We start from the raw sequence: 16473 nt of genomic DNA on the forward strand, positions 1-16473 counted from the left end.
AAAAGGAAACCCCACTATATCAGATATATATACCTGGGAGCTGGTAAAAAGCTAGACGCCGCAACGAGGCTTAGAACATGGCGGAAAAGTACTCTGTCACAGCCTCGGCCACCACACGGAACACCACTTACACATGCCCTAGCCTCAAGCAAGTATATATTTGTCTATTCTACATAGATTTCGGTAAACAATTCGAAAAATCTTCTTCACTTGAGATATTGAGGCATTGAGATATTTTAATTGTTGCCATGTGTGATTGTACCTTGATTTGTTAACAAGTAACTTTGTCCTTTTAGCTGCGCTCCAAGCAGGATGAAGAGCGAAAAGGACTTGTGGACATGAGGAGTGAGATCAAGGCCTTCCTGCAAGTGGACAAAAAGGTGATGCATAAGCACTTTACCCCACATGTCACCTCGGTTATGGTTCATGGTTCCGTTATTGCTTTTTTGTTATTGTTGGTGTTTTAGTCTGAATAAATAAATGTGTGGGCAGCTGTTTTTTTTTTTTTGTTTTTTTTCATTGTGCCGTTTTCTCTACTGTAAGCGTGTTATCTTTGTTGTTGTTGCTCTTGAAGGGTTTTCATTTCTATTCCTGTTCCTGCTGTTAGCGTTGTCATGTTCTGATTATATATATATATATTTTTCTGGCATTGATTCGCCCCATGTAAGGTAATCCAGAATCCGGAATCCAGGTTTTTAGGGCCCTTGGAATCCGGAATCCAAAGATTGGAATCCGGAATCCACAGTCTGGAATCCAGAATCCAAATAGTTTCGAAATCCGGAATCCATACTTTTCATTCAAATTAATGACTTTAAAAAATCCCACAATGACCACACAAGTGAAGATGAAGATTGAGTAGCCGAGTAAAGTGCAACGATGTTCCTCAAGCCCTTGCCTTTATTTGCATTTCTAATGAGGAGGTGTGTCTGGTTAGTGTTTAGCATAATTGATTGAAAACTCATTGTCGATCATTGTACAACTTTTTCCGGTCTAATTAGCTTCAATTGGCAGAATTCTTACATTCTTAAGAACACTAGTAAGAGTACAAAACAAGTTCTCTAGTTAAGATACACAGTTCACAGTTTTATTTTGACAGTATTTTTCTTATTAGAGTTACAATTCATAAAATTGAGTAGGCAATGATATCCAGAGAAGCCATAAGCTTATAAAATATGACTCCCTTCTAACATTATGCATTTTGCGGGAGATATACGCATTTTAGCCTGATCTCCCGTTCTTGTTAGAATGAGCGAATTTCATATTAATGTCGAAAATTTAGCCAATCGGGAATGGAAGCCATTCAACAACAAACAAATCAGGAGGCGAAGAAAGTCAAATTTGCGTTTAGCCTTGACGTAAGTACTGGCGCGTTTTGATTTAGTTTGCAATTTCATTGGCTAAAATCCAAAACACTATACCCTAAACCAATAGAAACGCTAACCGAACGCAAGCCTGACGTACTTTTACTTGTTACACTCATCCGAAATCCGCTCTATGAGATAGAAGGGGTGTATTGCTCAGAATATAGCCATTCTCACGTGCACACGTCACCAAAAACTCGGTTTTGTTGGTCTTTGAATAGACCATTCCAGCTAAAACACATGCTCGCGGCATGACGGTAGTTGTGGTAGATTCGTCAAGCAAACTGTAAAAACGTGCGCGTTGCATTCTGATTCTGGTAGCTGTGGTAGCGTCCTCGGCATTTCTGATTGAAAATATGCACTTATAGCTGGAATTGCTTATTACTGAAGTGGAAATAAACCTTCAGTGCCTGTAAAACTTTTCGTCAAAAGAGCGAGTGAGTTTGCACTCAGACGTTTAATCCATATCAATTGTTTTATTTTAGACCCGAGTTTGAGCAACCCTTTTATGATATCTGTCTGATTATCGATACATTAACGCGAACGCATGCATTACGAATATAAGGATTTTCAATGTGTCAACTTGAATTCCTACCAAATATACCATGCAAGCGGCCCAAATATTGTGTGTCGCGTCACGGAAGCCATGAATCCGTTTTGCAAAGTTTTTTTCCTGGCGACCGCGTGTGGCTGAGCAGGGTGTAACCTCGTGGAATCTTGGTTTCGAATTTGGACGTCAACCAAATGCCTTTGCTCTTTGAAAAACGTTGCAAGACGTAAAGAAAACAGTGACGCCAGTGACGCATATTTTAGTGGTATAAATCATATCTTGTATAATGTCATGTATAATGCATTTCAGTGGGATACATATCTTAGTGATATAATGCATGTGATATAATGCATATTTTAGTGATATAATGCATATTTTAGTGTTGTAATGCATATCTTAGTGGTGTAATGCATTTTGGTGGTATAATACATATTTTGGTAGTATAATGCATATCTTAGTGGTATAATGCATATCTTAGTGATGTAATGGTAAACAAATGGTTTCTTTTCACTATAGTTGTCCCTTTTTAGCATTACGCTTCGATACGCTAATGTTTTCTGTTCATTGCTATGTCGAGAGTTTTGCATGATTTTAATAGAATGTCATTAATATTTGGTTGGAATCCGGAATATAAGTTGTGCCTGAAATCCGGAATCCAGAGCCTGGAATCCAGAATCCGGAAGCCTCTTGGATTACCTTACATGGGGCGAATAGATATTTTGCCATTGCTGCTTATTTTCGACCATGATTATGACCTGAGCTGTGGTTACAGTTCAGTATATATATAAATAAATAAATAAATAAATATATATATATATATATATAGCGCGAAAATTTAACGGTGACGGGATTAACAGTTCTAATTGTTTCGTAGCAGGGCTTTGTTTCTGTGGCGGCACGAGGACACGAGTTTATTGCGTTTATTTAGAGTTGATAGTTTGGGTTGGCAGATGATCGTCAGCTTTTCCTTGAGGCAGAGGTTGCAACGCTTAGTGGTACTGTTGTAGGCGGAGTGGGAAGAAAGAATGCGCCATGAAATAAAGTACTCAATCATGTTGTCCTTGAGAGTCCAGACGTGTTTGCTGAGTTCGGTGGAGTTTCTGTGTTTGGCGTGTCGCAATGATGCGGTGTGGTTTCTGTACCTGGTTTTGAAGCTGTTTTCAGTGAGCCCGACGTATGTTTCCGAGGTGTTGTTGTCTTTTCGAGTTACGGTAGCTTGGTAGATAACAGATGTCTGTAGGCAGTTTCCGTCTAGAGGGCAGGTGTCTTTCTGTCGGCAGTTGCATGTCTTGTTGTTGGTAGTGGTAGGGGCGGAGCTGGTGATCTCGGTAGCCGACGATGCGGTGATGATGCGCTTGTTGTGGTTGTCGATGATCTGTTTGGTGTTGTTCATGCAGCTGTAACTGATTTTGATGGTGTTTCTGTTGAAGATTTTACGGAGGTGGTTGTCTTTCGGGAAGCACCTAATCCCGTCACCGTTCAATTTTCGCGCTACCAATTTTTCACACGTTCTGCACTGTCAGTTTTCGCCCCGCATATTTAATGTAACTCGCTATTGTTCCTCTTACCGCCTTAGCTAAAACTATCAGTCTATTATTATGTAAATTTCAAGGTTAATAGTATATATACGATGGTAGGAATATTCTCATTAAATCCCCTGATGAATGGGCAACCACGAAACAGACCTGTAGGGAAACTTATGTAGTTTGTATTTTTCTCAAACCAACACTATACACCGCTCTACTTTCGAGTATTGAGCACTTTCTATGAAAGCCTTCAACCATCATTTTATATATATAAATATATATATATATACAGTTCAGTATTCTAACTTAACAGGTAGGGAGAATGACATAATGATGGTATGAAACAGCTGGTCCTACGTACTTACGATCACTTATAAATTTTCTCTTCTTATTATTTTTTTCTCCACAAACCTCACAAGGGTTCATATAGCTTACATGGTCAACAAGGGGACTTTATTCATGGCACAGAAAAAGCAGGATACCTAATGAAGAGAAGCGAAGGGTGAGATTGACAGGGGATTATTTTCTTTCAAAGTTTATGACTACACCCTCCCACACCAGATTTCCCACCATTTTGAATCCAATTGTGAAGGGCTGACCAAAAGGTTATTTCTTTGCAAAGAATAATAGAACCAACACAGCAAGCTACCCAGCTAGGGATCTGTGTCCTGTGAATGAAATTACACCTATGACTGCTGAAAATGTATTGAAGGAATGACCAAAAGTTTATTTCTTTGCAAAGAATCATAGAACCAACACAGCAAGCTACCCAGCTAGGGATCTGTGTCCTGTGAATGGAATTACACCTATGACTGCTGAAAATGTAGGGAAGGAATGATTGGTAAAAGGTAAAAGTTAGCTACTACTATCTGACATGCTCTTCCGTCTACAGACTTCGCAAGATGTGGCAGAAGCGCTACTGCAGCGTACGTGATGGACACTTCACCCTGGCACATTCACCGGTTCGTACTTCACTGGGGATAGCCACGGGGACTTGTAGCTCATCTAAAGGCTAAGGGCGGGATTAGTGGCTCATCTAGGGGATACGCCGTTGGGACTTGTAGCTCATCTAGGGGCTAGTGGTCGGGGACTCGTAGCTAATCTTTTATCATTTTACATTGTTTTAGACGACTCCACCTACACAAAAATTAAACCTTCTTCTCTGTCAAGTAAAGGTAAGTATCATAAAAGCTATTTTCTTTCAGCCTTAGTTTTTTAGCCGTCAATGATATACATTTTGTATTTTTGTTTTGAAGAAACACTTACATACTGCATGTTAATTCTTAAGGGAGGGGAGTAGAAAAGGAGCAGCCTATACACAGTAGCTTTGCAAGATGATATCCACCCTATCCTTACTTTGGTCAAATCACTAGCTAGTGGTCTATCATAAATGCTTCATTTTGATTGGTTGACCTACTAGTAGGCTATCATCAATGCTGCATTCTGATTGGTTGACCTACTAGTAGGCTATCATCAATGCTGCAATCTGATTGGTTGACCTGCTAGTAGGCTATCATCAATGCTGCAATCTGATTGGTTGACCTACTAGTAGGCTATCATCTATGCTGCATTCTGATTGGTTGACCTGCTAGTAGGCAATAATCAATGCTGCAATCTGATTGGTTGACCTACTAGTAGGCTATCATCTATGCTGCATTCTGATTGGTTGACCTGCTAGTATGCTATCATCAATGCTGCAATCTTATTGGTTGACCTACTAGTAGGCTATCATCAATGCTGCAATCTGGTTGGTTGACCTACTAGTAGGCTATCATCAATGCTGCAATCTGATTGGTTGACCTGCTAGTAGGCTATCATCAATGCTGCAATCTGATTGGTTGACCTACTAGTAGGCTATCATCTATGCTGCATTCTGATTGGTTGACCTGCTAGTAGGCAATCATCAATGCTGCAATCTGATTGGTTGACCTACTAGTAGGCTATCATCTATGCTGCATTCTGATTGGTTGACCTGCTAGTATGCTATCATCAATGCTGCAATCTTATTGGTTGACCTACTAGTAGGCTATCATCAATGCTGCAATCTGATTGGTTGACCTACTAGTAGGCTATCATCAATGCTGCAATCTGATTGGTTGACCTACTAGTAGACTATCATCAATGCTGCAATCTGATTGGTGGACTTACTAGTAAGCTATAAGTCAAAGCCCATCAGTAGCGAAAAGTGCTGGATTTAAAAGCCGCTTGGATTTCCAAATTGACCTGCAAGTGTGACTAAATCAATGATTTCTTTTGAACTCACGGTCTCTGAGACAATAGTCCATTCAGCCTTCTGACTTCTGGAAGAATTGTTAGAAACACATAGTGATGAGAACATTACAAAGACAAGGTGTTTATTTTTCTTATTCATCTTTTTCCCCGTCTTTCGCAGGAGGAAGGAGAGGGAAAGAAACACAACTTTTCCATCGTTTCTCGTAAGTCCGACGGATTTATTAGCAATACCATACACACTATCACTTAACTTTTGCATCTTTTTTTTACACCAGACAACAGAACGTTTCTCTTCCAAGCAGATGGTGAAGCTGACTTGGATGCCTAAGTCTAGTTGGTTACCTACCGAATATAACGTGCATGATAACAAACTGAAAGAGAACGCAACTGCTTGCTGTACTCGCGTTCAAACGGTTTTTGTGTTGCGTTTAAATTGGATTGGTTTTATTTTTGTTGCGCGTGCGCAAACATTAAAAACCGCTTGCGTCCGATTATATGCGGCTTAAAGCTGCATTGTCACCAGTTCACTTCCGGAAGTCCGACGGAAACCTCAACCGTTAAAAGACAAAAGAATCTATTAGAATTCGAAATATTTAACAGGCCATCCGCTCTACATCATCAATCACATCCTCAAAAAAACCTTCCAATAGACACACTGCTTTTAATATTTTTGAAATATTTTTCGCATTTTCCGTTAAAGATCATCGAAGATTGTTACGTAAAATCGACCGGAAGTAAACTGTTGACAATGCGGCTTTAAGTTTGAAAACGGTCTTTGTTTGTGGCGTTTAAGTTTGAACGGTTTTTTATTTGTATTTTGCTTTCGTTTTCTCCCGTGCCCAAGTGAAAACCAGCCGGTATGGATTGACCGATTCACATGAACCGAATTCTGTTTTGCTGCAGATGGGTTTCAGTTATTAGCAATAGCCGCACCCAGGCCCTTGAGAAAGCGTTCGGTGACAGCGAAAAGAATGAGGTAAGTTATTTTGATTATGATAGAGTATCCATCGCTCTATAATGGGAGAACAATAAATCATTCTACAGTCCAATGAGTCTGTAGGGATGGGCCTAACTACTATTGATGGGGGTACCAACAATTATCATACACATATAATAGATATGATAGCATTAAACAGTAAAGTTCCGATATAAACCGATATAAGCGAGAAGTTAATTAGTGCATTGAGGCTAACATACATTACTGCCAGAATTTTAGTCAGAACATTATGGGGTTGGGGTGGTGTTGATCCACTAAGGGGGAAGGGGGGTATCCACTTGAATCCACCAATCCAACTGTAATGTTTGAATACATGTGTTTGTTATTTCAGGCCGGCGATGATAGCTCTATATAAAAAGTTCCTGTATTGTTTAAATACTTAGTTTAAAAATGGTATTCCTGTCTCCGACTTTCTAGACTCTCGGATTGTAAGCTAAATTGGGCCTAATGACCTCCCGTTTTTGTCTTTACAAAAAAAATTAGAAATTTGCTGAGCTGAAAAAAATTCAGTGCATTGTGTATCTTTGCTTATTAGAGACAGACAACCTCTCAACGGCCGTATTAGCCTAGGCTTTGTTGGTTTTTGCCCCTTCACAACGCATAATTCAAGATGGCGGTCGTGATATTTGAACTCCGTGTTTTCGCCGAAAAAACTATAAAAGCCTACAGGTTGGCTACGGGTGAATGGAATTTCTGTGGAGTCAATACGCCATTTGCTAATATTTATCCTTTTTCAGCTGCGCCTTAGTATAGTAAAACAAGTTCAGCGGTTACCTGGCAATGATACATGCGCAGACTGTACCTCTAAAGGTGAAAATGAATTTTTTTTTGCATTTATTTTTATTCCAGGCTGGACAAAACAAATGAAATAAGCGCAAAATCTTTTTTTTCCGTTCATGAAATTTTCATTCATGAAATTTGCACGAAGAATTGAAAATTGGGACTTTGGAAAGAGTCTGCGTAGTATTAGTCTGTTATACAGGGGTTATACTGTATTTATTTTTTTCTTTATTTTCTTTATTTTTTTTTCTTTGTTTGTTTGTTTGTTTGTTTTCCCACGCTATGTCTTTCGTAAATATCATGTTTGTTTTGTACAGATCCCACATGGTTGTCGACGAACCTCGGCGTCTTGACGTGTATCGAGTGCTCAAGAGTTCATCGCGGGATGGGTCCACGTTTCTAGGGTCCAGTCCATCACGCTCGACAATATAGCCACCGCTGAACTGCTCGTGACTAATGAGTTTTTATTTTTATTTTGGGAACCCTTTGGTTTTGTCAGACCCTCGATAATATTGTTCAACTATTGTTTGTTTAATGTTTAACCATTTAGAGTTTAACTGCGTGCAATTTGAGTAAGACACGAGGAAGTGGAGACAAGTAAAGTCCTTGTTTGGGAACTGATTGTTGTGTGGATTTATACTCTTTTTTGAATATTTGGATAATAGACTTTGATGACATGACTGAAAAACCTGGAAAACGCGCAATTCCAGATAGAGAGAGAAGACACAATTTCTTCAGTGGCTATAGGTTTCTTGTATTACGATTTTATACTGATTTTGAAAACACAAATAATGTGAGGCCAAAGTGCGCATGACCAGATTTTGGTTTTTTAAGATAATTTTTCCTTGATCATCATTGTCCTGTGAATCAGTTCGGGGACGAAAAGCTCAAATTTCAATGACACTTTACAAAAAGTCGCATCAATTAAAAAAAAGTCGTACTTGATATTTTGTTTGCTATAAGTTACTAAGTACTCATAGAAATTCTCCGCCTTATTCGATGTGAAACGGGCTTATTTGAAGCGTCACATCATGTTTTTCCGTCATGTCTACTTTGATAATTGGTTTTCATATATCCAAAGCAATACCCTAAAACTATGTAAAACCATGCTCGATCTTCAAAAATATTCTGTCATCATAATAACCCGCCATTAGAGGAGATACTGAAGAAAATCGAGTCCCGCATGGGCTGCATGGTCACTCGCTTGATACGCAGCTAATGTTTTCCTTTCTTTATGTGCGTCCATTTAATGAGAATTTCAGCTCGTGTCATCCACAAATTTTAATTTTATGTCATGATTGTAATCGGCAGATTTCATTGGACGGGAGAGAAAAGAAAGGACAGAGAAGACGTCTTTCTCTTTAATTTTCTTCTCTCCCGCCTCCTTCTGCATCCACCGCCTTGTTCTCGCGCCATTTCCCTTGGGCTAAAGCTTCGTTTTTCCGACATAAAATCACTGTCGCCCGAAACATTAATAAGTGTTAATTCCTGGACTTAGACGAAGGATGTTTCTCTTAAAGAATTATCTTCCTTGAGGATTGAGGAACTGAAAATTAACGTCTCTTGTCTGTATCTCGTAACGCAGGAATGACGCAAATGTTGTGAATATGGAAGGGAACACCCCATTACACTTCGCAGGGCAGGCCGGGAAAACAGAGGTTGCTAAAGTCTTGCTCCGCTCAGGCGCCGCCGAGAGTATACACATCGGTGAGTCAATTATAAGTGACGTCGCTACGTCACGCAAAGAGTTTCATCACGCATATTGCGTCAATAGTACATCATTTTTCAGCTTTTTCGTTACGCCTTCACGTCGACTCATGCCATCACGCACTACTTTAAAAGATTATGAAAGTATGTATTGGCTTGAATTTATTACTAAAACTGCTCATTAATTCACAGAAAACTCAAACGGTAAAACGCCTGTACAGCTAGCAAAGGAAAGAGGTCACAGCGACACACTGGAGTTGCTGAGTTATGATTACGGGTCTTATACTTTTCCATTGCCCTTAGAAAACTATTTCCTAAAAGTGAGTATAAATGAATAAATAAGGCCGATCAAAGTATCGACCAAGCACTGCGATAATATGAACACCCTCTAGAAACAAACTGGAAAAATGAAAGTATAAATTGACCAATCAAAGGCCATCTAGACAACAGTGGTTTGATTTTACCAACCACAGTCCTTGGAAGTCAAACGCTAGTCCAAAGTGTACTACAGTTGTCTTGTTAGTACTATAGTTGTCTATTTTTTACCACAGTTGTCTGAAAAGTATGAACCCACCAATCAGACGTGACCTTCCCTTTTCATATCGAATACATTTCACATCACTGAGAGGTACTTAAAAATCGTGTTTATTCTTATCTTGTTTCAATCTTCTCGGCTTGAATTAACACGGTAAAGCTCATAGTATTTGGCCCAACTAAAGACCCTGTGCAGCATTGTTCAAATAATGTCCTCCCTCGCATTTTTCTGGGCCCAGAATTTTGACAAGTTTAAAGGGTGTCGATCAACCACACATTTGTTATTGGTTACATTTTGTGAATACAATTGTCTCGTTGCGTGAAAGCTTAATCCTTCACGATTAAAGCCTGGTAAAGTGTAAACGATATCTAATTGAAGGTGTCTCAATTACTTGTCTGAATTAGGGTGTAATAATAAACTCGTGTAATGGAAATGTGTAGCTCGGTAATAAGCGGGAGCATAAAATGGCGGCGTGATTCTCTTTCTTTAAACGCACTTCCTTCACCTCGCTTTCCTGGTCTCGTTGCCAAGTTATCGCACCTTCGCGATAAACCTTGAGAATATAGGCTTTAACCTTTTTTTCCTTTGAGTGTGTGCGTTCCCAAGATTAGCCGTTGGAGGGGAGGGGGGGGGGGGGGGGGGGTGGGGGTGCGCAGTCATAGGTATCATATGGAAAAAGCATAGTATTTAAAGATTCCTTAATATGAAATGACCCACTTTCTGGCCGCCAAGGGTGGGGGGTGGGGGTGCGCACCCTGTGTACGCTCCTGGTGCCCATCCATCCCCACCAAATTATACCACAGAAATATTTTCCTCTGATTGAAAAGTAAAACACGTCACAAGCAATTGTTTCTTTTTAGCTGAGGAAATGCGCTAAGGGCAAACTGACCTTCTGTGATCACGTGAAAATCGACTGGGGACTGAACCAGGCCGAGGACTTCACGGATGACGTCATCGAGCTGACAGACATCAAAACGAGTCTGAGTGATGACGAGGCGCTGAATGATGTCAAACTTTCTTCCAAGGTACACACAACACTATAGCCAATAGGCAACTTGCACTGAGTCACATGACTTCTTAGGTTGAAAACTCGCGCGCTCGTTTAATTCGCTCTTTTAGCGGTATATTAAAAACAAAAAAAAACAAAACTTATCCAGCTCTTACGGATCAGTCAGAAAGTTTCTTTGTCAGAAAGAACTTATTTCATTAAAAAAAATATTTTTTTTCGTCTTTCTCTGGCATGACGACCAGACGACCAGACGACCAAAAGTTTTTTTGTAACCCAAACAACACGTTACCAGCAAATAGGCGAATAATACTAGAATCACTCTCCAAGTACCCCTGTAATTCCATCAACCTCATTCTTAATGCCATTCCCTATTCTTCCAACAGGTAAAGTCCGGTCCCCCTTCCCCTCCCCGCCACCGTCGCAATTTGCCTCCTCGCCCCGTAAGCCAGATGATTATGTGTCCGACAAAGTGTTGCGTTACCTTCTTATGCGAATGTCGCTACGGGGAGCACATTCGGGCATGGCGTTAAATCATGGTAAAAAAAATAAATAAATAAATTGGAGTAGCTAATTATTCTCGTCTCAGCTAGATGCTGAAGTACGAGAGTGCAGATTAAGACGTCTGACCACGGATCCAGATAAGATCGAAATTAATTAATCTTGTGGAGAGAGGAAAACCGGAGAACCCGGGGAAAAACGGAGTAAATGCGGGACCAACTAACTCAACTCACGTCGGAACCAGGAATCGAACCTAGAACCCAGAGAGAGGCACAGGTACTAAAGAGTGACGCTCTGCCAACTGCGCCACCTAGACTCCTCAATTGATTCTCCCGAGTATGTCCTAGTCCTAACGAGAACTTTCCGAGTGTTTGAGTCGGAATCCAGTTTAACTGTTGGGATTCCTATTCATTTCTTGATTCTACGTTAAACAGTCGTTTGCGTGAAATATTCTTTAGGTGGCGACAAGTTAAAAAAACATTTTTTCTTCTTCTTAGGCAAGACGAAACAAGCCCATCTGACGTCACCGAATCTCCCCCACCCATCCCCCCAATAAGATGCCCCTCTGTCAGTCAGCCAGTCAGGCCAACAGGCCCGCCTTCACCTCCTAAGCCGCAATTCCACGACACGCCCACCCGTGCCTCACCGCCACCGGACATGCGGACAAATCCGGACACGGAGCGTCGACCGCCTCCACTACCACCCGCACCAAAGAGGGCCGTAGACCTTAAACCCGATTTCCCGCCTGTACCCACCCATAAAAGGTCAAAATCGGACGGAAAGGTCTCGTTTGGGGAGGACATCGCAGATATGGGGAGACCCGCGTTGGAAAAGAAGTCATCTTTCCCCCTGGGAGAGGGGGAGAAGGACGATTCAAAAGCATCTCGCCCCGAGCTTCCGCCGAGACCCACGGGCTTGAAAAAACCCGCGAACACCGGCCGTGTTAGTAATGACGTCGGCTTGACCAAAAATGCCCCGAACAAACCTAAGTCTACGACGTTACCGAGGTATGATGATTATTTTAGTCTTTGTAACGCAGTAAACACCTAAACTTTCCCGCCTGATATGGGCGTCTTTCGGATTAACATATTTACCCTGCTAAAGCACTGTTACTCATTTTCTCGTAAATTTAGTAATTCGTTGCAGAGGTATGATAATTTTAGCCTTTGTAACGCAATAAGTGTGAACTTCCTCACCTCATATGGGCGTTTTTCGGATGAAAATATAATCTATTCAAATCTGCAAATCAATAAAAATCCCTTCCCCGAAAATCAAGTAACTTGTAATTCAATCGTTTCCACGCTTACGGAACAACGTCCATTTATGTCCACACGCACGGAAAAACGTTAAGTGGATAGGTCAATAGTTAAGTAGATAGATAAATAGAATATCATTTTATATATCTTGGTTTCTTATCACAACCATTACAACCTAGCAATGTGTAAATCTCTTTATAATTGATGGTTTTGGCTCGCCTTTTGTATACGTCAAAGGCCGTATGTAATCTGCGTATTATTTTGTCAGGCCTTCCGTGACACCACCCCCTCCCAGGAGACAAGACTCAGACACAACAGTCAAAGGTAAAGCAGACAGTGCTGAATAACATATGCGCATGCGCGTGCTCTGTCGAAAACACAGGGAGCCCAAGCTCACAGTTAGTTGTCTTTTGGGTTTGTGAGAAATTCTTAATAAAAACAGTCGAGTGTGTCGAGTACGTCGAGTGAGGTAGGTGTGACCGAATTTTACGAAACTTCACAGAGGTAATCAAAATTATCACTTCTAACCGCTCGGTGAGTTTCGTGTGTTTTTATAGAGAATTTCTTTTAAAACCCAAAAACCACTAACTGTGAGCTTGGGCTCCCTGTGGCGAAAACAAACAAAATCTCAGTGTTGAATCGTTCGAGTAAAGGGTACGAAAGGCTGACTTCAGTCGCTGTTCTGACTACCTGTACAGTATTAAAACCAAAGTATACAAAAGCTGACAGATTTTTTGATAATGAGGGAGTATTGGCCAAAATGTGACAGATCGCCGCCATTTCAAAACAAAAAGGCTGGTTTAACCGCGCGGTACCGGAACTAGTTTTGCACAACTCCTTTCCCCCTTTACTGTGGTTTTCAGTATCCTGCAAACCCTCGCCAACGATTTCCAAGCTAAGTCGCCTTCTGTCATTTAAAATCCTTGGAGCGTTTTCATTGGTCAGCACAAGTATGGTTGCCAATCACGTCACTTCTCCCTGCAAGACGTTGACAAATCAGAAAGCTCCAAATGTAATCCCGTACTAAAGCCCCCAACAAGCCCTTCCACATTTTGCTCACGGCGCCCCGCCAATTTTATGTGAATGTTATTTTGTAATCGCAGTTTACCCACCAAAAAAGGACGAGCCCTTACTTAAGGTGCAAGAAAACAGCGAAGTTGGCGACACCCCAGCACCGGAAATACCTCCTCGAAACTACAGCAGCCCGGTACGTGTACAGGAGAGAGGGGGGGGGGAGGGGGGAGGGGTGACCCATAAAAAGAGCCCTGACGCTCAGGAATTCCCAGAGACTCGTTCTATAGTTTGACGACTTCAAAAAAGCTTGGTGCTCGCTTCTTGGGTTTTTTCCGGATTCTTTGCTTCTCGTCCCTCAACAAGAATTAACAATTTCGATCATAAGCCGTTTTCTGTGAGTTATGATTTGTATAACAGCGTACCGTCATTTCCAGGTTCCCGTTGGTCTTCGACCAATCAGAACCCATGATAGATAATAGGTTTTTTGTACCTTCGTCCCCAGGTCCCCGTGAGCCAGTTCCCGCGCAGAGTTCAGGCGCTGTATGATTGCGAGGCTGACAATGATGACGAGCTTTCATTTATGGAGGGTGACGTCATTCTCGTCAAAGGCGAAGGTGAAGACGCCGAGTGGTGGGTAAGTCTACCTGCGCTTAAGGAGCAACTATTCCACTAGCAAGAGAAGGTAAGGAATGTCGTGAATACAGATGTTCGCTAAGAAGGGAGCCAGAGGAATGTTCAAAAATACAGTGACATAAGCCTCGTTCCCAGGTTGCTCGTACCCAGGCTCCTCGTCCCCGGGGACAGTGCTGAATAACGTATGCGCATGCGCATGTTCTGGCGAAAACAAACAAAATCTCAGTGTGAATCTTTCGAGTAAAGGTACGAAAGGCTGACTTCGGTCGCTGTTTTGACTTACTGTACAGCATTAAAACCATACTGTACAAAAGATAAAAGATTTGTTTGATAATGAGGGAGTCATAAAGAAAATTTTAACCTTAGATTTGATCTAGTTTTCTTAGCATTCGCCAAAATGTGACAGTTCGCCGGTAAAACCCAGCCATTTCAAAACAAAAAGGCTGGTTTAACCGCGCGGTATTGGAACTAGTCTTGCGTTTTCCAGCACTGCCGTCCCCGGGCGCTCCATACAAGCCCATAGACACGTCGATTTGTCGATTTCGAATGTTTTGTCAGGTTTCAAGGCGAGCAGCAAATCGAAAGTGACGTCATTAACCGACAAGCTGCTCAGCCAATAGAAGGCAGGGAACGAGACTACCGTGACACTTTCCCCATTGTCACGAGACTCCCTTAGGCCGAATTTCCTATGACTATATAACAATATTCCGTGAATCCAGAAGAGTTCCATACCCCCTTCCTCCCTTTTTCTTGTGGGGATTTTGTCAAAGGATCCCCAAGCTCCAAATGTTACCCTTTTAATGCGCCAAAATAAAGACTACGATCGTCTACAATACGTTTTTGTTCTTCAGATGCATTGTCAAATCCAGACTTCAATGTGGGCGATTGGGAGGGGAAAATGATATGTTTTCAACTTAAACTGCTTCTCGTTCTTTTTTAGCTTGGAGAGCTGGAGAGAAAGCCTGGGAATAGCGGCGTTTTCCCGATCAGTTTTGTTCGCGTGCTCTCGGAATAATCCAAGAACCCCTCGTCAGTCAACCAATTTCGTCCACGTTTTCTTGGACAATTTCCGAGAAATTCGGACAGCTTCCAAAGCAGATAACTTCCAGTAACTGTCGCTCGACAAAGCTGTAGTCAAGATAGAGATTATTGCTTCACTAAGTTTGCTGGGATTGTATTGTCGTATGAGATATAACAACAGGGAAAGAAAATCAGAGTGAAATATTTTTAGGTAAGGAATTATAAAGTTTTTTATTGTAGGTTGTATTTGCTTGACAACCAATTATTTGCTTTAATGTCGATAGAGCCTTATTTATTGATGGGGACTAGATGCAATTTAATCAAATGAATACTTTTTATCAATGTTCATTTTTGGGGAGCTTCCATGGCAATTTTAGGAAAATGTTTTTCTAATTTGAGGTTTGTTATTGTGTTAAACACAACAAATTTTTAATTTCGTCACACCTAGTATTTAGTCAATATTTTTCTTTTTACACTTAGAAAGGATGGCAGCCAAATCCAGTGACGTGTTTATCGATTCAAAATCTATTTTTTACGGATTATTAAATGTTTTTTTTCATTTGAAAATGTTGAAGGTCGGCAACTTGGTAAACATTTTGTGAGAATGTCATTTTTAGGTCTAAAGCCCAACACTTGGCACCGCATCAGAAGTTTGTTTGGACAGACAGAGCAAAAAATGGCATGAAATTTTCGAATTTTCAATATATAAGCTTAAGATTCCGCATACAAGGAGCTTAATTCCATATTTTAAAGAAATTTAGAAGATATGAAATTTAGATATTAGCGAGCAAAAGGTGGCTTAATTTCTAATCAGAGCCCGACTTCTCCCTAAAAACGAGGGGAATTCATAATTTTAACATTTGAAAATTGCACTTCAAGCCTCTTATCTCGAAGACGAATCCATTTAAAAAAAAAACACTTTTTGATATGTTGGTTAACATAACATAAGGAACCTCTATGCAAAAATTCAAGCTTACCGAAGTTAACCAGACCTTATTTTGGGAAAACTTGCCATTTTTTGCTCTGTCGTTTGGACAGAAACTGCATTATGGCATCCACTAATTAACAGCCTAGAAGTTTTTTATTGGTTCATTCTTCATCACGTTGCCAATTAAAGAACTACAAATGTAATTTCGTTTCTTTTCCCGATGATAAATGACGGATGCCAAAATGGTGGTATATATCAGTTTTAAAACATTTGCGTGGTTCACATAATCTTTAAAAATCGCTGTAATGTAATTAAGAATGCAATACCAACAGACCAATACTATAATTTCAAATATCAATTTTGTTGAAATTTATGTAATTTTGCCCTTTTGAGCAGAGGCTTTTCTTACATCGATTTTTTTTTAAAT

The 16473-nt window shown here is 40.7% G+C and overlaps 1 protein-coding gene and 3 long non-coding RNA genes across 4 annotated transcripts; all 4 read left to right on the plus strand.

Annotated features, from left to right (window-relative positions):
* Positions 1–3763: 3763 nt before the first annotated feature.
* On the plus strand, positions 3764–5872 carry LOC125573858. The gene is made up of 4 exons (XR_007314231.1): positions 3764–3939; positions 4330–4399; positions 4565–4612; positions 5830–5872. It is a non-coding gene; the product is annotated as an uncharacterized LOC125573858 (long non-coding RNA).
* A 702-nt stretch (positions 5873–6574) lies between these two features.
* On the plus strand, positions 6575–7829 carry LOC125573862. Its single transcript, XR_007314234.1, has 3 exons — positions 6575–6645; positions 7404–7476; positions 7764–7829. It is a non-coding gene; the product is annotated as an uncharacterized LOC125573862 (long non-coding RNA).
* Positions 7830–8849: 1020 nt separating this feature from the next.
* LOC125573860 lies at positions 8850–9542 on the plus strand. Its single transcript, XR_007314232.1, has 2 exons — positions 8850–9153; positions 9346–9542. It is a non-coding gene; the product is annotated as an uncharacterized LOC125573860 (long non-coding RNA).
* Positions 9543–11088: 1546 nt separating this feature from the next.
* LOC125573771 (arf-GAP with SH3 domain, ANK repeat and PH domain-containing protein 1-like) lies at positions 11089–15290 on the plus strand. The gene is made up of 7 exons (XM_048734539.1): positions 11089–11233; positions 11693–12202; positions 12720–12775; positions 13315–13401; positions 13555–13658; positions 13968–14099; positions 15039–15290. The coding sequence occupies exons 2-7, from the start codon at positions 11853–11855 to the stop codon at positions 15111–15113; spliced, it is 804 nt and encodes a 267-aa protein (XP_048590496.1). The 5' UTR covers positions 11089–11233; positions 11693–11852; the 3' UTR covers positions 15114–15290.
* The last annotated feature ends 1183 nt before the right edge of the window (positions 15291–16473 follow it).

The sequence above is a fragment of the Nematostella vectensis genome, chromosome 11 (genome assembly GCF_932526225.1).
Source record: "Nematostella vectensis chromosome 11, jaNemVect1.1, whole genome shotgun sequence".
In the NCBI taxonomy this organism is placed as follows: Eukaryota; Metazoa; Cnidaria; class Anthozoa; order Actiniaria; family Edwardsiidae; genus Nematostella; species Nematostella vectensis.

Excerpts from the sequence above, each read along its gene's own strand:
- LOC125573771 (XM_048734539.1), top strand. The coding sequence starts at position 11,853 with ATGCGGACAAATCCGGACACGGAGCGTCGACCGCCTCCACTACCACCC. Across the intron at positions 12,203-12,719 it reads AAGTCTACGACGTTACCGAG|GCCTTCCGTGACACCACCCC; the intron begins GTATGATGATTA and ends TTATTTTGTCAG. Across the intron at positions 12,776-13,314 it reads CTCAGACACAACAGTCAAAG|TATCCTGCAAACCCTCGCCA; the intron begins GTAAAGCAGACA and ends TGTGGTTTTCAG.